At 39.1% G+C, this 20999-nt stretch overlaps 1 protein-coding gene across 2 annotated transcripts in view; it reads left to right on the top strand.

The window, feature by feature from the left end:
• Positions 1-20999, top strand: part of SYNE1 (spectrin repeat containing nuclear envelope protein 1) — a 1478055-nt gene that overhangs the window by 1133091 nt on the left and 323965 nt on the right. For both annotated transcript variants that reach the window (XM_069234720.1, XM_069234721.1), the window contains 9 exons: positions 6503-6622; positions 7912-8112; positions 8267-8440; positions 9441-9572; positions 10288-10484; positions 16778-16910; positions 17127-17309; positions 18218-18367; positions 18902-19078. In XM_069234720.1, coding sequence (XP_069090821.1) covers positions 6503-6622; positions 7912-8112; positions 8267-8440; positions 9441-9572; positions 10288-10484; positions 16778-16910; positions 17127-17309; positions 18218-18367; positions 18902-19078 — 1467 coding nt within the window. The remainder of the gene's footprint in view (positions 1-6502; positions 6623-7911; positions 8113-8266; positions 8441-9440; positions 9573-10287; positions 10485-16777; positions 16911-17126; positions 17310-18217; positions 18368-18901; positions 19079-20999) is intronic.

The following is a 20999-nucleotide window of genomic DNA, read 5'->3' as shown; positions in this document are numbered from 1 at the left end:
GCATCCACAGCATCCTTTGAGCATCTTCAGCATCCTTCACCCCTTGCATCAGGACCACTTCCATAAAAGGCCCTACAATGGACAAAAGTGCCTGAAAACGAGTGAAGACTTATTTGCCTGCTGAGGCAACTGTCTCTGCTAATCCCGCCGACTGGCTTCCTTCTGGAATTGGTCACCTAAAGTGACCCAAAGTAGCCACATTCCAAGTACCCCAAACGTTTTGGGGAAAAAGTTTCATAATTTCTTTGTGCCTGTTGTGTCTTGTGAGAGTGAATGATGGAAGCTTTTTGGAGTCTGAAGTACTCCACAGCAAATTGACTGAAGTTTTGGAATGTGGTACAGTGGATGCAAGTCTCGAATGTTGAGTTCGCAGTTACACGCTAAAGAATAAAGATGTGTAATTCATAGCTCTTTGTGTGGCGTATTCACATTGGCGAGTAACTAGGCTGGGTAGTGCACTATGTCTGGTGACGAGCTAGGACTTAAGTAACATGAAGAACGACAGAGCTCTCCCGGAGAGTTTGCCATGGTCCAATCAAAATGCTCATCCATGCCACATTTGCTTTCGTTTAAGTGCCAAATTGACGGTTAGCATGAGTGGAGTCAAAGCGCAACTGTAGTCTGGGTAACCCATTTAAAAATAAAGAAAGCTTTACTAAGAAGACTACATGTCATTGGTCAAGAAACTACAAATAAGACCATACAGAAAGGTACCGCGCTATTATGCAATGAACAGCTATACAGCATACAGAGCACTATTGCTGAAGGCTGATACAACCAAGTTTTAAAAGTGCAATAATTAGCAACGGCAGAATACCCAATAACATTGCAATCAGAAGCACTGCATGGCAGAGATCAACAAGGTGTTAAAGGAGCAAAAAGAGGGACAGAAAACCTGACCAGTCAAGTACATGAAAAGGTCATCTGATTAGCTGAACAATTAAAGAAAGTCATCATACTGCTGTTGAGGTTGACTCCGAGAGAAGTGCCTAGGATTGTGCTTGTGGAGCTGTCCATACCTGCAGCAAGAGAGGTCCAGCAGAGTGTCATTCTGCAAATGGAGCCCAGGGTAGAGGCATGAGTGGAACAGAACCTGATTTCTGTCAAGGAGAGCCAGAGAGAGCTCCAGTCGCAGTGTCAGCCATTCCTGAGAACAGTTACAGTGCTTCTGCCTTCCTGAAAACACCACCACATTTCAATACCTCCAAAAAGCAAAATACTGGCAATAGATGGACTGCAACAATAGAGACATTTGATGGTTTCATTGATACGCTGGAAGAAACAGATAACAAATTGATTATTAAATACATAAGAACTCTCACTGGTGGAGGTGTAAAAGTGGTCATAAAGAAAATGCTGCGAGCTGATGAAGTTACGTACATAAGAAGCTTTGAAACTCAAGTTTAATCCAGTGCCAAATGTAGATTACGAAAGGTACATTTTTCAAGAATGACCACGAGTTAGTGAAACCATAGATAAATTTGTTGATAGACTGGATGCACTCATTAAACACTGCACATTCAATTAATTTGATGATGAAGAAGAAATATGCCTCAGATTTATTGATGGTTGCTTGCCAAATTTATTCAGACAATGAATGCTGAGAGAAACTCCTAGTCTGGGGTTCTCATGGCTGCCAGAGCTGAAGAGCCCACCGATCGACAGGCTGCTGACATGGAGGCCAGAGGTGCCCATAGAAACCAGTCATGAACATGAAAAGTAAGCAGGAACTCAAAGCTAAAGGGCACAAGATAATGTTGTCACTTGAAGACAAGTTGTGTTTCAGATGTAGATTGGTGTTTCTACAGAAAGGTAAATGTCTCCCCATGTAACAGATATGCAGAGGCTGTAGTAAAGAGAAACATTTTGTAACAGTCTACTAGGCAAAGGAAAAAGTATGTATATCATAGCAAGAAAATAAAATGCTCAATCGAACATTCCAGAAGTGACGTTCAATGTGTGCCCACAAGGCCAAGTGACCACATCAGTTGAGACAGATTGACAATAAACGTAGTAGATCATCATATAAGTAATCCCCGAAAAATGTCTATCAGTATCAAAATCAATTGAAAGTGAAGAAGCTGATTGGACTGGCTGCATGGGAAGAGAATGACTGGTCAAAGAAAAGTTGACATGAGAAACCACCCAAGTCATTCAAACATTATCCAAAGATTACACTGAAAATAAATGGTTGTGAAATACCTTTTATCCTCAACAGTGATGTGTCAATAAACATTATGCTAGAGAAGAAATATAATAAACTATCTCCATTACCACGACTGACACCATTTAAAACAAAAGATTACACATGGGCTGCATCGAAGCCTCTGAAAAGTAAAGGCTTAGCTGTAGTGACAAGGAGACAAGAAAACAAAAGTACAAGCTACCATTCACCTACATCAGGGCAAAGCATCAAGTTCCTGTTTGCTCAGTTTCAGCATGGCTGCTGATATGGGACTGATAGTGGGTGAGTGACAATATGAATGCTCATCAGGAAATAGTCAGTTTTCTTCATTATTTCATGGATTAGGAAAATTTAAGACTATGAAAGTACAATTGTATATCAGTGAGGATGTTCAACCTGATGCACAAAGACACAGAAGAATTGCATTTCATTTACAATAAGCTGTTGAAAAAGAACTAACTTCATTACTTAAGAATGATGTCATTGAACGTTTTGCTGGTCTGACAGCATGGGTGTCTCTCATGGTAGTAGTGTCCAAAAAAGGACAGTGAAGGAGCTGCATGCACCTGCGTGAATATGCGTTAAGTGAACAAGTCAATTATAAGAGAACGACATCCACGTCCGCACATTGCTGATATGATAACACATTTGAATGGTGGGAAAGTCTTCTCTTGTCTTGATTTAAATAAAGGATATCAGCAGTTGGAACTCAAGGAGAATTGCAGGTACATTACAACCCTTTCTACACATATTGGTCTGTTTCAATACAAGACTATCTTTTGGTGTGTTATCAGCTGCAAAGATCTTTCAATATGTCATTAGACATATACATCTTGTTGTCAATGCTCTTAACTATAGCAATGAAGTTGGTTTTCAGAGCTGCACATAAGGAACATGACAAAGCTTTAGGGCATGTGTGTTTATTTGTTGATGCCAGTTTAACACTAAAAGCTGAGAAATGTGAATTAAAAAAGACAAAGTTAAAATTCCTTGGCCATATCTTTTCTGATCGAGACATGACACCCAACCCAGCTAAGGGTCAAGCATTGTCAACTGCAAGTCTCCCACAAGATGTTTCCATGTTGCGTTCAGTCCTTGGCATGGCCAGTTACTGTTCACAAAATATATAAGACTTTGCGACTGTGAGTGCTCCACTGAGAGAGTTGATGAAAAAGAATGTTGCATTTCACTGGTCACATGTATACGAGCAGAAATTTAGGAGAACTTAACAAGCTATCGGAAATGCTACTGAAATGGCATATTTTGATCCATAGCTACATACTGAAGTAGTTGTTGATGCTAGCCTAGACGGGTTCAGCTCTATTCTTGCACAACACAGCAGACAGCCAAATGCTCAAAGTCATATTGTGGCTTATGCTGGTAAAAGTTTGTCTCAGACTGAATGTGTTTGTCACAACCAGAAAATGAAAGTTTAGCAGTTGTATAGACATGTGAACATTTCCATGATTACAGTATGGAAAATCTTTCATGCTTGTGACAGATCACCAAGCGATGCTGACTCTTTGGTAACTCAAAAGCCAAGATGCCTCCATTAACTGAACAGTAGGGTTTACGATTGCAAAAGTACAGCTACACAGTTGTGCATCGGCCAGGAAAAGAGAAAAACCCTGCTGGCTGCTTCACAAGAGTGCTTCACAAGAGTGCCCATATAATGTCCTGGTACCCTACACCATACACAAATTTCATTGTGAAATTGAATACACCAGCTGACATTTCATTGGAACAAATTGGCACTGCCATGAGTTAAGATAGTGACATGTTGAAGTTGAAAGACATTATTACACATCAGTCATGGAATCAACATACTTGACGTCTTACCAGTGACAGCATATATCAGAAATACAAAAATGTGGAATTTGGACTATCAGTGACACAAAAAGGAATTATCCTGAGGGGTTCACAAATTGTCATTCTGAAAAGTCTACGACAGCAAGTGGTTGGAGTGGCTCATGAGGGACATTGTTGAATTGTTGCCGCTAAACAAACTCTCCGTGATCAAGTCTGGTTTCCTCATCTTGATGAACAAGTTGAAAAATAATTAAAAAGACTGTCTTGAATTCTACTCTATGAGACTGTTCACCTCCTCGCTCTACCACAGGTAAAATCCCTGCAACACTATTGTTCGGTAGAGCCATAACGACCAAGTTGCCTCAGTGGACCAACATCAGATCCAAAATTGATACTGAGACATGTATAACCTCCTTGAGTCATAAGCAAGAAATAAAGGCCTATGCTAACAAAAGGAGACGTGCCAAGAACATTGCTTTCAAGTGAGGAGTGCTTTTTCATCAGCCACAACTACGGAAATCTGAGGCCTCTTTTGATGTGAGCCATTTCAAGTTGTAACCAGGGAAGGGCACATGGTAACGGCCCAAGTCTAGGAAAATCTAGCACACAAGATTCCTCGCACTTCAAACAGGTGGCTCATCGCTCATTGGACATCAATGTCAATGTAGAGGCTGGTTCAGAGAATATCTTTGGAGAATCCCAGACCAGCACTACTTCTACATCACCAAAGCAGATCATGGACACTGATTATTGATTCCCAGTTTCCAAAGATACGATCAGGATGAGTCATAAAAGCATCAAGAAGACTCATTGAATTGAAGAATTATAAATTATATATTTTGTTTAAATATTCATTTTTTTTATTTAACAGAGTAGGAGATGTTGAGTCTTGTGAGTAAGAATGATGGATCCTTTTTGGATCTTGAAGGACTCCGTAGAATGATGACGTAAGTGATAGAACGTGGTACACTGGTGTAAGTTTAGAATGTTGAGCTTGCGGTTACACTCTGAAGATTAAAGAAATGTAGTACCCTAGCTCCGTGTGTGGTGTATTTGGTGGGTGCCAGGCTGGGGAGGGTGATGTAGGGTCAAATTTGTTGAATTTGCTAAGGCTTGTTTGCAGTTAAGTGAAATATCTGATGCACAATAGCATGCAAATTCTATATCTCTGGAATCCTCTGGTGGATCTTTTTCGTTGTGGTGTCTAAAATATATATTTAAAAATGGTCTCTTTACAAATTGGTGTTGTATTTCCTTGGTGTCTTGTCAATTTCGTCTTCAATTGTTTTGGTGCTGTTGAAATGCTTTACACATGTTCTTTTGTGAAAGCCTTGTGGCTCAGAGCCACAGCTACCCAGGGTTGAGCTGAAGTTTTAACAAATGAAACCTAAGGGTCCTAAAGGGGTTGGTAAGTGTATTACACAGTGAGGTTGCACAACTACATCATATAATGCTCCCTATTTCCTCACACAGATTTTGTTTACTTTGTGGAACAGTTCATGACAGCACCAAGAACACTGAACATATATGTATGAGAGCAGTGAGAATACCAAGACTCTCAAAGTAACACTCCTCACTTAAAACAGTTGTAGTGTATCTATCAAACAGATCGTTTGAAGTCAAGATAGCCAGTCTCATGAAGGTGTACCCAGTCACACTCAACAGTCAACCTTAGTCTTTCAGAATCTGTTGGTTCTTTCTGAAGCAAGCAGTCTTTTTTGAAAATCACCTTAAAGAGAATGTCTAAGGTCTGCAATGGTTTGGTGACACATGTAGGCTGTGATCTACTGACAGTTACTAAATAAAGTTAAGAAGTGAACAAGACTTCAATAAAGGAGAAATTAATTTAAATAGGGACTGAATATATATTTCAAATCATCATGCTGTCATAAGACAAAAGTTAAAGTGATGTTATTCTTAAGCTTTCATTTCACTGCTAAACTTTTAAGTGGCCATGTACCAACCATGTTAAAGCAAATTGCATACTCATGATTTGTACTCCTTGATTTCAAAATTATCTTCAAGTTTATATTGGATTTTCCCTTTGTGCATTGACATCAATGCTTCAAAAGACGTGTGTAGTACCACACTTTAATTGTTAACCATTGGAAAATAAATTAGGCAGTCACACTTTTGAACGAAGCACCTGACCTTCTATATTTCACATTATGGAATAAAGAGCAGTATTTGTCATTTGTCTCATACCTTAAAAAAAACACACACTTGCTGGTACTGTCAGGATGCTTAATCAGTTGCGTACAGAAATTGGTTCATTAGAAATAGAGTGAAATAAGGTGCATTTTACGAGCAGATAGGAATTATTTGATAAAGGAAATTAATCAGTTTACAGTGTTTACTATTAAATTAGAGCTGAGCCTCTATCACTGCATGTGATCACATGTCTCAGTTGTACAGTTGATGTGTTGTTAAGTAGTTAAATATTTCTAAAAAAAACAATTCTGTGTTTTGCGAAAACTTTTCCTGGTACACTTTGATTCATTCTTCTAGGCAATTCTGGAGGCAGAGGAGAGCATGAAAGAGCTGGATGTAGGAATCAATGATTTGAAGCAGCGCGGAGAGAAGCTGCAGATTGACCAGTCTTCTATGCAAGAGCTTTCTAGATTTCAGGTGAAATTTACTGAAATAATTTGAAATGATGGTTTTTTAAAAGTCTTTTGTTGTTAAATTCATTGTTTTTTAACATATTTTCATGTAACTTTTTAAATATAGAGTCCACACATTGAATTACCTTTATGGGTGTGGTCGAAGTTATGTAGAATTTTTATGGATGTGTGTGTGATTAAAGTCCTAGTCAAGGCAAAAGATGCTTTATTCGATTTAGGTTTAACAGTTTTTAAATCACAGACACATTTGCACATATATAAAATATCACATTTCATACCTCATTTTGTTATTTTAATTAATTAATAGATATTGAAAGAATAAAACCAAGTTCACCCATAACCTGTAATACTTCTAGTCCCAATATTTATCTTCCTACCTGCATATCAACAAAAAGATTAAGGATGGTTGAGGCCTACACCATTCTCTTTTACTGTTTTCCATAGTCATATATGACCGCGTCATCCAACAGCAGAAAATACACATTAATATTTTCCTATATGTTACAGTTCTGATACAGATTTGCACACATTTACAAATGGCAAGACATTTACATGGATGAGCTCAATAGTCTCACATTTCAAAACAAAAAGCTTCCCACTGTTGAGTATGCCACTTGACTTCTCAACAGGTATTTATCTGAATTCCTTAAACAATAAACACAAAACATGAAGTGCATGATGGTTTATGTGAATGCCTTGTCAAAGGAGCTTAGTGAGTGTTGATCATAAGATTTCAAGTCTAAGACGAAACTTATTAAATAGTACATTGTCATATAATTTCTCTGACTGAGTTTCTTTCAAGGTTTTTGGTGCACCTTAGTCATGGACATGCCCCTACAATTGTTATTTTTAATTAAACTGCTTCTCATTCAAGATTTTTAATTAGCAAAATTGTGGAAACCGACATTTTAGCCATTTGGATATCATTTCAAGAAACATAAACAATTGGCATGCCCATTTGTTGGAATGCAGCCTAAATACATATTACCTGGAAAACATTCTCGGGTCACTCCTGTTTCAGAATAGAATGCGAAATCTGGTGAAATATGTTCTAGCATCAGACAACAGTGATATCCATAGGATCAAAGAAGCATGTCTAATAGTAATCTTAATATAATATGGATGATAGTTCCTTGTATTGCAAAAGTTGATGCTGTTTTTGTAATTCCTGTTACCTCAAATAAATCTGCTTTCGTCCACTGGAGAAGCAGTCACCTCCCATACCTGCTCCGAAGTTAGTTGTGTACTGTTTTTATGTATAAAGTCATTATGTCTGCTTTTGTCATCCCAAAGGATATGTACGATGAATTGATGATGATAATTGGCTCCAGGCGCAGCGCACTGAATCAGAATCTGGCTCTCAAAAGTCAGTATGAGCGGGCGCTACTGGATCTAGCGGACCTGATAGAAACTGGGCAGGAGAAGATGGCTGGAAATCTGAAGATTATGGTTACTTCCAAAGAGGAGGTGCAATTACTTCTGGACAAGCACAAGGTAATATTCTACAATAATGCTTGTTGGCTTCTTATTTACAGTCTCTTTGGGCATGTCTGTTTGAGATAAGTGTCAGGCCACTAGTTGATTGACCTGAATACTACTGTCATCGTAAGAACTTGTCCAATGTTTATTGTGTATTTTGATCTTTTAGGAATATTTCCAAGGACTGGAATCTTACATGATCTTGACAGATACCCTCTTTAGGAAAATCAGCACTTTCTCCCTGTTTCAGGAAAGCAAACCCCACACAGAACTTATGACGCAAGCATCGACCATCCTCAAGCAGGCTCACAAAAAGGGTGTTGAACTTGAGTACATTCTGGAGGTGAGAAAAATGTATCCTATAACAGGACTGGTGCCTTGAAGCAGCGCTAATGTCACTGATTACCACAGGAACATAATTAATATTGAAAACGTAACTATTTTAAAAGGTGACTTCTGTTAAACCAGAATGATTTGGGGGTCCTGGTCTCCCAGTCACAAGAACCATGTTTCGTCATTTGTGTGAACTAACACACTTGCTCTGAACCTTCTGCATGTTAAATGGTTGGCTGTATGCCCTAAATATTGTTGACATGAATAAAGCCCTATCCTGTGTGGGTGTTTTATTATAAAATATATTGGGGTGATAGTTTTATAATTCATATTCAAGTAACAATTTTTTGTCAGATGACTTGTTGAATATGATTTTCTGGTACCATACCATATGGTTTAAGTAATGTCCCCTTGCAACCCATATTAGGATTCTTGTTCTTCTGAAGATGAAGGTACATGATATGCCACTTCAGACAAGCTTTCAGGATCACGTACTGAGAATTACCTTACAGTTGCACTCACAGACCACATTACTATGCATGCCTGTGGCTGCATCACTTTTCACAAAGAGCAACCTCACATAGAGCAGGTAAAATTGTTTGTTATGAAACATTAAATGCAGAAAAGAGCTTGGTCCTCCTTACTGCAGTGTTGTGTAAGATTTGATACTTCAAACACCTCTCTCCCTAGTTATGGAAACAAAAGAAAGGTAACTTTCAGGCTTGTAATGTGAGTACTGTAAATGTGATATTGCTAATGTAGAGTGTAGCGTTCTTGAGAAAATTAAGGAATTACAGCCATGCCAGCAACAGAGTATTAAATGTAAATGTATACCTAAGTAATTTTGTGCTTATTTGGTAGCACTGTTTTTATACATTTTACCACAGTTCATAGCCAGTAACATAGAAAAATGACTAGCAAGTTGAATATGCATGGCTTTACATTTAGATGGTGTGCAATAATACCTATAATACAGCCAATGTGGTCTTGTATGTTTCCTGATACTACAGACTTGGACTTACCTGGATAATAACTATCAAGAACTCAGTAGGCAGCTGGAGATGGTGGAGAACAGCATTCCTCTTGTTGGACTAGTGGAGGAGTCTGAGGAGAGGCTCACTGACAGGATCACGCTGTATCAGGTCTGTTGCCTCTTTCTTTTTCAAATATCTTTAATTTGTGAGTTTGTCAGGCTCATAAAGCACACACTAATAATGTAGTTAATGTAGGTGCCAGACAGAGATTGCATTTGAAAAAACAAAGCAATAGTGCCATTGTGAAATGAATAAGCAGGCTTATGGATCCGTAACAATAAGTGGGGAGATGGTGAGTGGTGAATCTTCTAAGGGACACATAATTTTTATCTAAATAAGGCGGGTGCAAAAGAGCTTCTTCTACAAAGCCTTTTTTACTGCAGACGTTACCAAGTGTTCCCTAATGATTATTCATCTTTTGAGTTGTATGGAGTCAAACAATTTTCTAAAATAATATTGAAAATACAGAGTAAAATTACAAATGATATATAGTGAGAACACGCTGACAAGAGTTTTGTGTGATGCCAAAAGTATTTGTCATATTAATTTAATAGAAAATTAGATTCAAATCACATAAAATGCCTCTAAGCCAGCCTGTGTTTTTAATTTATTTATTTTTTAAGAATCTTCTTAACCTTTACAAAAATGTGATTTTTGTATATTAAGAGTGAAAGAATTTTGTAAGCATCTGAATTTACTAATTAATGATGATTCCTGTTTTTAGGAAAACAATATGTTTTAAATGTATTACTTTCGTAAAGTGAGAACGATATCCAGTATTAATGACAAACTATCATGCCACTTCAACTTTCTCTTATTGCAGCATTTAAAATCAAGTCTTACAGGAAACCAACCAAAGCTTTATCAAGTTTTGGATGATGGCAAGAGACTTCAGATTTCCATCAGCTGCTCTGAGTTAGAAAGCCAGTTGAACCAGTTGGGGGAGCACTGGTTAAATAATACAAACAAGGTGTCCAAGGAGCTTCACAGACTGGAGGCCATACTCAAGCACTGGACAAGGTAAAAAACGCCTGAATGTTAGTACAATGAAGACTATTGCATGTTTACATGACTGTGAGATCTAATGTTTAGACAAGCATTGTGTTGTACATATGAGGGTATTTTGACTGCTCAACATATCACATAAAATATGTTTGAGGGTTACATGCAAATATGGTGTACTTAGACATATTTACTTATGTAGTAGAGTCAACAAGAAGACATAGGTACTGTCAGTTTACTCTGCCAACAATGAATCTGCCGTGTTTGCTGAACTGAGCTCATTGTGAAAATCTTCTGAGCTATCCTCAGATAATATGGTTGTCATTCAAATTACTGTTTATACCCTGGGCTAATGTACACATAGTGAGCTAACAATATTTATATGACATTATCACCTGCAGTGATTTTGAAAATTTAATTCGGAGCGTGATCAGGAACGTTACTAATACTCTTTTGTCAATGCATCTACTGTGAAGAAGGGCGTAAGTGCAAGAGTTCTGCTTTAACTAGGCTACTTCTTTTATTTACAAAAAGAGGAAAACAGGGCATGAATATACACCATTTTTTGCTCAACTATTGCAAAAGACAAATTAAAGTAGATTTCAAAGGAGATTTGTAGACACGTTATCAAGTAAAGCTTGTTATTCGTTCAATGACCCTAAAACTTATTTTGTTACATTGTATATTTGTCTTATTGCTTAAATGTTGTTGGTAACTGAGAGCACACCACATCTGTCATTAGATTATGGGTATGCATAACACTCCTGTTGATTTGGTGCAACCTCTCAGCTGGGTGGTGAGAGAAGCAAAAGAGGCTGACATAACCATCACTACCACTGGTCTAGGCTGATCATTTTAAAACCCTACCATATTTTTGTTTGACTGTTCCATATTTATGCACCACGCAGATCCTCAGAGAGTCATAAAATTCTTGAGCTATGTCCTAAACATTGACATTTCTCTTTCTCATGGCTCTCAAGAGCAGGAGGACCTGATTATTGCCTGTAGATTGAAATAAATGCCCTTTCACAGTGTAGGAAACATCCTCTGCCCAACTCGAGGTAACAAAAAATAAAATGCACTTTGTCATGTCACTTATTGATGACCCTATGCTGACCAGCTCACCTAACCTGTTTTCTCTGTATGTCTGTTTGTGTGTGTGTCAGTGTGTTTGGATGTATACATGTGTTTTTAGGACTGTCCTTGTACATGCATGCATATGTGTATTTCGGCCTGGGAGGCACAAAGGGATGATGGTATTCTTATTGCTGCTTGCTGCTGCCCATGTGCAGACTGACTAATGCAACCTGGTGGTGGTGTGTGTTTGTGTGTGTGTGTTTGTATGTACATGTGTGTGTTTGTGAGAGAGAGAGAGAGACAGTGGAACTGTGTGTCTTTGTGAGAGTACATTTTATATGACTGGTGTATGTGTTGGGGGAATGTGTGTGTTTGTGTGTCTGTCTCTGTGGGAGGGTGGATGCGAGCATGAAGGTGCTTGTCATAAATGGTTTCTCATAGAGATGTAACTGAAAATGTAACTAATACATCCAGTTTACCCATTACAACAAAAGAAAAACTGTTTGCGGCTCAGATATCTGTCTCTAACGTTGTTTTCAACATTAAACCATAACAAACCTATAAACGTAAAACTATGTTAAAAAAATTAGGTTCAATAAAACTGGAAAAAAGTGGGTGGAGATAAAACAAGTACTCAAGTTCCACATTTCATGGTACTTTGGGCAATAAGTAAGAAACATTTTGCTATTGCAAATGGACCAGTTCGCAAAATCGGCCATTGGCAATGCAAAAATGCTTTTCCTGATGTACAAACATCCAAAATGTGATTCTCCAGTATCACAGTTTTGGTATAGAAATCGCTATCTGGAAGGGGCGTCCCTTCCAAATAGCGATTTCAATTGTTATGTTTCGATGTTTAGCTACCGAAATGCAGTCTAAAATCCTTGATATTTTACCATCAACTCAAAGTTGGTGGTAATGCATTCAGAAATGGTAAGGGGTCACCGTAGAACTCATTCCCCTTTGTATATGTTGGAAAAATATTTTTTAAGAGCAGACAGTGGTCCCACAGACCACTGCCTGCTCTTGAAAAACTGAAAACAAAACATACATATTTTTCCTATTTTCTTTAAGAAAAACAGATTGCATTTCAACAAGAACAAAAAAAACATTATTTAGAAGCAATCCCAGATAGGGTGGACTGCTGTCCTCAGCAGGTGTAGGAAACTGAACTTCTCTTTACAGATGCCCCTTCATCTTTTGCCCCAATTTTAACTGCTAGATGCTAGTTTTCAAATCTAATAATGCACTGAAGCCTGCTAACCAGGCTCCAGTGACTGTATTTGTTACCCTAAAAATGAAATACTCAATTGTGTACAATTGGAACACACTTTAGCACCTGTGTAAGCCCTTAGTAAATGGTACCCCTTGTACCTAGGGTATAAGTACTAAAGAGGGACCCTAAGGGATGCATGTATTATACCACCCTTAGGGACCCCCATACAAATTACATTCAGACTGCCAATGCAGAATGCATGAAATGGTGCAAGCCATTGTGAAAACACTACATTGCACATACCCAGTGTGCAGTACCCAAATGCACTGCATGTCTTATATGTAAGTCACCCCTACAGCTGGTCTTAAGAGCCCTAATGCAGGGTGTATTATAATACATATGAGAGCGTATCTGCATGAGCAGATGTGCCCAGTGGCGTCTAGTTCTAATGCTAGATGGTGTAAGTGAACAGGAAAGCCATTCTAAGGTATGTAATGGGCACTCGGCATCACAAGTTACCCAACTATGTAATAGCTTCATTGAAACCTATGGTGTTTGGTATCAAGCAACTTGTATTAATAAACCCACACTGATTCTAGTGATGAATTTGGTAATACATGCACCCAGAGTACCTTAGAGGTACCCCCTGAAACCGACTAGTCCTCTAGTGTGCTGTCTGACTGGTACAGTCCAGCCTATCACCACAGACAGTTTTCAGACCTCCTGCAGGTGAGAGTGCACACTCTTTGAGGACAGAAACAATGCCTGCTCCGGAGGAAGGTGTTCACACCTCCTCCAGCAGGATGTCTAGGTATTTAGCATAACAAGGCCCGTAACTTCAAAGGCCCTGCTGCCATTGATATATGAAACTGGCTTCCCCCAGTTGTAGGAGATGCCACCCCCTGCCTGAGCCTCATTTGGCACCAGGACAGGCAGGAAAAAGATAGTCAGGAGGCGTGTTACACTCTCAGGCTAGTCTACCTGTACCGTATTGTGTGTGATGGAATTAGGCACTCTGGGACAGGGTTATGCCCACTTTTCACAGGAAGTGGCCATAGAGGGGGTGTAGTGACCCCAAATATAAGTAGCCCATTGGCTACTACCCTTTACTCACCTTAATGCCCCTAGTTTCAGTATTTAGGTTGCCCCATAACTCCAGAAACTCCACCAAAGATGACTTGTTCTGCAGCTGATCTTCCTCCAAGAGCCTGGGAAGTCTGTCAGGCACCTCAAGAAGCAACCAGCATCTCCCTTGGAGCAGAGGAGCTGCTTCCCTGCATATTTGCGGCACCAAAGACCGACACAAGAGTCTCTACCACCGTGACCCTTCTGCACAAAGCAACGCTGTACCCAAGCTCCTCCGCCCGAGGAGGAGTGAATCGACAGTGCCCACGAGATCCAGAGACCTTCCAGACTCGTGCCCCCCTTTGGGATAAGCCAGACTGGACCCCCGTCACTGCCTGCCAACTCTTTGTGCAAGACTTCAAAACCGCAAGAGCCTTAGACTGCAAAAACCGACACCTGAAAGCACCACTTCACACGACCCCCCAACCCAAGTCAGAGAGGGCCAACGGTACTACCGTGGTTCCAAGACCCTTGTAAACCGTGCCCCCCACTGGGTTAAGCCGTACCGGTCACCCAGTCCCCATTTGCAGCCTCTTTTTTCCACAGCCGTTCCCCATTAAAGTAAGTGGGGCTGTAAAGCAGCTTTGCACCTGGATGCCCCAGTGCCTCCTGAAGTGACCTGCTGGTCTTTTCCTATAGTTTACCATTACCACATTAAAGTCAGTGCAAGTGTATTTGCGGTATACTTAAAAACTACTAACTTAAAAAGTGCTTACCCAATAACTGAGTTCTTAGATGTTAAAAAATATAAAAATGTGTGTTTTGTTTTCTAAATTAGTGTGGATCTCCTTATTGAGTCTGTGTGTATGTGTCATGTATTGACTGTGTGTATGCAGCAAATGTCTAACACTCCTCCTTTGATTAACTTGTGATATTTAAAGAAAGCCCTATCCACTTCTAAGGGGATACCTGGAATCTTTACAGCATTCCTCTTTTTGGTATGCTATATAAAGAGCCAGCTTCCCACAGTGACCCTCTTGGAATCTCTGTATGTATGTTTATCAGAATATCAGAATTTATGGTATAATATATCCAACCTTGAAGCGAAAATGGTTTCATTTTGATTCTGTATTTGGAGTCGTCCCTCGTCCATGCTCTGTGAGAAGTGTTGATGATTAAAGATGTAATATTAATTTGCATAACCTTGTGGGCAATATCACAGCTATGGTGCCCTTCTAGCCCCTAATAATATTAGTTTTTGGAAATACTATGAGCCTATAATGGACCTTGAATATATAAAGCCATTGGCTCAAATTTTTAAAGCAGAGGCAGAAACGCAAATGAAGATTCCCACAGTGCAAAATTGTGTTCCATGAATCATTTTAAAGACAAATGTTGTGAGAGGGTATTGACATATCTTGTATACCTTCTCCATGCTAAGCTGTTTGCACTTCTTTTTCCCTTGTAAGAAAAGACTAATCTGAAGATTTTGGCATGAAAAGAGCCCCCCAGCATGGGTCACTATCTACTATTTGAAACAACTAGCATTCACAGAAAGTGTGCTGCTTTTTTAGCATATTGAGTCAGGTGTCATTTGAGTCCGGAGGTACAGTGAGCAAATACATTTTCTTGATTCCTTTTACCACTTAAGTTACCTTTTGGAATGATAAGGTATGATTGGAAAGCACACAACGTTTGCTTTACAAAACCTTTGCTACACCATCCATGTATAGCATCTCTTTTTTTCAGCTGTGCGGGAGGCCAAAGTCCTTTCTGTTTCTTGCCAGTCTTCATAGTCTGTTCTGGGTAGTGACCAGAGCATTAGGAACTTGTTGCATTGTTGGAGAAGAAGCAGTTTTCTGATTTTTAGAACTATCTATCACACAATATGCCATGCCTGGCAGGACATTGCAAGGATGTTGAGTGGCTTTCCAAGAAATAATGTTAAGAACAACAAACTTAGATGCACAAAGATAGCATCAGGGTGTCAAGCCTTCAGGAGGGACACTCCCCATTCACAAGGAGTTTTCCCTTACAATAGGCCATATATTTGTTGTCATGCTAGGGAAAGGATTCACACGTTTTTAGATTTCTCCTGTTCTGAACTTTTATTTTGAAACTCCTAATTGGCATCATGAAGCATTATAAGTATATCCATCTCATCTATTACGTCTAATTAAAATAAATCCACCTGTACCCCAAAACAAGGGAGTATTTTCTATTTAAAATTATTCATGCAATATTACTATACTGCGAAGGACACAGTGGCTACTCACTTGTCTTGCTGGAAATCTAATTGATCAGCTGTCCTTCATCAGCAAGCTCAATTTCTCAAAAAGAATCAAGTTGATTGTTCACTTGTGTAGTGGCTTTGATATTCATGGTATTGTTTAAATAGGTATGTTGCTTTCATTTATAAAATGTATAAAGTAAAGAATGGAACATCTGTAGTGAGAAAAGATGCTGAATTGATTATCATATTTTTAGTAAGTGAGTGTCAGCAGAACCAGCAAAAATCTTGCAAGGGCATGTTGTGCATGATAACTCTTTATTACCAGTAACTCTGGACCTCTAGAGGGCGGGGTACTCCAGCTATTAGACGTTGGACCCTGAGTATCCTCTAAGAGATAAGGAATTATTGAGGGAATTAGTAATTATGGATGATTCCTATCTATTTCCTTTTTTTGGCCCATATTTTCACCAAGAGTTTTGGTTGCTTCCAGCAGCTGAAAATTATTGGTGAAAGTAAAATGTGACAATTTTTACTACTGTTACCACCCCCATTGAAATAAAATGGCTGCTTGTAAGTTTCTAAATATTTCTATTTAATGCAGCCTTGCAGCACATTTTATTTTGTGTCCATGTGCACTATACACATAAAAAACAAAAAAAAAACATGCTACAAGGAAGATCCACCTTGGGAATATTTCACTTTGCTTTTTCTTCTCTTCAGGTACCAGAGTGAATCTGCTGAGCTCGTTCACTGGCTGCAGTGTGCCATGGACCGATTAGAATTCTGGACTAAGCAGTCGGTGACTGTCCCTCAGGAGCTTGAAACTGTGAGAGACCACCTGAATGCCTTTCTGGTAAGAAGAGTAAAGAGCCTTACTCTACAACTGACACCATAAATTCAAAGACGAATGGCAAATGTAACTTTGTATACAATTTATAGACATTTTGAAGACAGTGCTTTGTCTGGTAATGTGGCTTTTGACACAAATTATTATATGCTTCCCACTTTCTTCCCTTGATCTTCATTTAGTATAATTTTCTCACATCTGGGTTCATTGAATCTACCCTAGGAGTTCTCAAAGGAAGTTGAAGCAAAGTCTTCTCTGAAGTCCTCAGTTTTATGCACAGGCAACCAGCTACTCAGACTGAAGAAAGTGGACACTGCCTCACTGCGCTCAAATCTGGCGCAGATCGAGAGCCAGTGGACTGAATTGCTTACACACATCCCTGTTGTACAGGAGAAACTTCATCAGGTGAGTGATTTGGAGGACATTAGAAAACTGATATTTTGTGAAATTAAGTTGGTGTATTTTGGCCTTATCAAATGGGGGTGTCCACATCTAGGGAATATGAGAATGGTGGAAGATACTAGATACATATTTTCAAGGGGGAAAGTGAGCAATGTGCCAAGGGTGGTAGAAGGCACCGGCTACTTTAAAAAAAATTACAAGTATATTGTATTTCCTACAGTTGTCAACATTTCTGGGCATCCTACCTGAGTGACAATTGTTTAACTGTCTCCAAAAGTGTATGAATTAAAAAAGTAAGTCTAATATAGACTTCTAGCTGCAGATTCCCTACCTTTGATTTCTCCCTAGTCATCAGACTAGATCCAGAAGATTTTCGTGAGCAGTACCCCTGCACACCAGTAGGTGGTGTTGATCAGCTTTGCATCCGTCGTTGGCATTGTCCGTGCCGGAAATTATGTTACAGGTCCTACATGGGCACCATCCAGGCACACAAGCGTCAGTTCTTTTCTTTCTGCGCCAGCCAGCGCTGATCTGAAGAGAGCTACCCCTCAGTTGTTTTTTGACTGGTCTTTTTATGACTTTTGTTGAGCTTTTTTCAAGAATTTTTCTCCTAAAGTGTTGACGGATGTCTTTTAGGAAGACAGGTTTCAAGCGCTGCAGATCCTGCCATCTGGCCATGTCCGTGATGGACCCGCACCTTATGTGTTTGCGGTGATTGAAGCGTGACCACGGCCTGACTTTGTGCTCTGAGTGGTGATTTGAAAATAGAGTGGATAGATCCAACCTGAGTGTAAATGTTCATTCATTGAGTTCAGTTAATCAAGAAAGTAGTTGACTAACTTTGTAAAGAAGTACGAAATATTCAGATGAGTATGATCTTTGTCCGCAACTCAACCTTTTTATTTTAATAGTTACAAATGGACAAGTTGCCTTCCCGCCATGCTATAACGGAAGTAATGACTTGGATTTCTCTCATGGAAAACATTATTAAAGAAGACGAGGCGAATCTCAGGAACGCAGTGGGATACGAGCCAATTCTGGCATATCTGCAAAAGTATAAGGTATATCTGAAAGATAGACAATGAAATGGTTGATGGCAATTTAAATAAAATCTAAATGTGGTTTTGACACATAGGACACTGTGGACTTGCCTATCTGTGTATTAGGCAGGTCTTGTTAAAGATTTGCCCTTTGTCAAAGCCCATCATTTTAAAGCTTGAGAAAACAACTGAACTTTTCTGACCCTACCTCAGGACAATGCACGAAAGCAGAGTCTATGATAAATGCTACGCTGCAAAAATTAGTTTAGGAGGCAATTAATTATTTCTTCATAACTGTGGTTTGGTGTCAGACCCCTGAAAATATATGGAAAACGTCATTCATATACATCACTGTCCACTGATGCAATCACATCTTTATTTTGCTTATATCTAAGCCAGGCTGAAATGTGGATCACATCTCCTCTAGCAATCCAACTCTGTGGGTAGGCACGCTGTTCTATTGTCTCGGCACCATGTTTCATGATCAGTGTGCAGCAGTGCTTTCCTTCTTACAAGGATGGCAAGACTAATTATGGATTTCCTTTTTCCAATCAGGGCTTCAAGATTGATGTGAACTGTAAGCAGTTGACAGTAGACTTTGTGAATCAGTCCGTCCTCCAGATAAGCAGCCAGGATGTCGAGAGCAAGCGGAGTGACAAAACCGATTTTGCTGAACAGCTTGGAGCGATGAACAGACGCTGGCAGATCTTGCAGAGCCTTATTAATGAGAAGGTATGATAAATATTCCTGACTATGTGTCCTTGTTTAGGATATAGGAGATTGGCAAGGCTCGTTACACAGATTCTTGTGCCAAAAATAGGATACAACTAATTTAAACTGTGTTCCTCTGCCACCAAGTGAGAGAACACTATATGCTAAAATATTTTGGAATACTTTGACAAAATATTTGTAGCCTGCTCCTTAATGCCTTGAAGATAAATCCTATTTTTCTAAGTCAGTGCTTTAAATACAATTCAGAGAATATTTTGTATTGAATTTGTTAATGTCAGTCGGAAAATGCCCATATTGTTTCTTTTGAAGGCAGCGTTCACTTAGCATTCATTGTTTATAATACACTGATTGGCTAGCCAAGGGTGCATCTTATCACTTGTGAAACTTGTTAATCATGCCCATTCAAATGTTATTATGGCAGGATGTTGTCAAGAGAGCCAATACATAATTAAACTATCTGAGTAGCTCTAGGAAGTCTGCTTGTTCATGTCACTACAATAGTTTTCAGACCTGAACGAGAATTTCTGACAATGTATCACTGTTTTGGCCTTAAGAAAAACTTAGCTCTGCTTGTATGTCTACATAGGGTGCAGTGATATCAGTACATTTGTGAGGCAGCTCTAAGGTACTGTAATTCATAGTGAAAATTAAATGCAATGAGCAGTACAGATGTTGGGTCCAAACTATAGGTGTATTAATGACTGCATTTGCATGCCCATAAAAACATGTCATGTCTTCAAATCCTTTGGTACATCTGGCCCAAGATTCCATATATCACCAAAGCTGAGGCATTCAGGCAGAGGTATATATCCATTACCATGTGAGAGACTTTTCTGTACCAACATTAGGTAAGAAATTAAGATGTCAACCAACGATGTAGAAAAAAAAGGCTGCCAGAAACTCACCCTGAGCATTTGAGCAAATTGCATATAAAGGATCGGGGATGAAAACTACATGTATTCCATAAGCTTGAGATCAAATAAAAGAAGTCAGATTTGACACAACACTGAAAAACAGGCACAAGAATTGAGAGATCTGTGGTAAGAGTTGGGGAAGCAAAGCAAAACAAATCTGAATTATAAGCACACTGTTGAATCCTCCAGGACAGAGAACAATGCGCCTATTCTGGAACATCAAAGAATGCCCACATTTAAACCTGGATCTCAGCATACTTTGCCAAGGGTAGGAAAATTAGCAGCTGATTCAGCAATGTTGAAGATGTCCGAAGTACACCTAGGCTGGTTCAGTTTAAAAAATTTCAGTGATGGGCACAAAGATTCCGGAAGATCCAGCTTAATGCATTGACACATAACAAATGATTTTGAGCTGACCTGTGACCAGTAAGTGTGTCTGTACATTACATTTGTAGCTCCTTCAATGCAAATTTCATTGAGGGAAGCGATTGATGGGCCCTTCATTGATTAGAGAAGCAGCTACCATAATGAAATACATTGGTAGTTAGGAGAAACTACTATAGATTTACTTACAAAATGCAAGATATGATGAGAAATCAGTGGCTTAAATAGCAAAATTACAATACAATCGAAGGTCAGTCACTGGAAGTGGGCATTAAGATATGAAAAGCAAGCGTTTGGGTTGATGTATATGGATATAATTCATTATTAAAACCTTACAGTACACTCTTCTCAACAATTAGTTGGCTGTCTTTCTTTTTGGATTTAGTAGATTGTATGTGTTTTCACCACCACAGGTACTTCTGATAAGATTTTTAGCATGGGAGTTCTTGCTCGCCATGCTTGACATAAATGACATGGAGAGAAAAGGACTTGTGCTTGAATGGCATTAGAAGTCCACCCTAAACAGGACATCACCTTCAACACCATTGCAGCTGGCATCATGTGTATAGCAATAGTCTCCCTGCCCTTTAAATGAGACTATAGATCTTGAAGCAGGGTGGCAG

This window comes from Pleurodeles waltl, chromosome 5, assembly GCF_031143425.1.
Source record: "Pleurodeles waltl isolate 20211129_DDA chromosome 5, aPleWal1.hap1.20221129, whole genome shotgun sequence".
Taxonomy (NCBI): domain Eukaryota; kingdom Metazoa; phylum Chordata; class Amphibia; order Caudata; family Salamandridae; genus Pleurodeles; species Pleurodeles waltl.
This window is presented reverse-complemented; position numbering and strand designations above follow the sequence as displayed.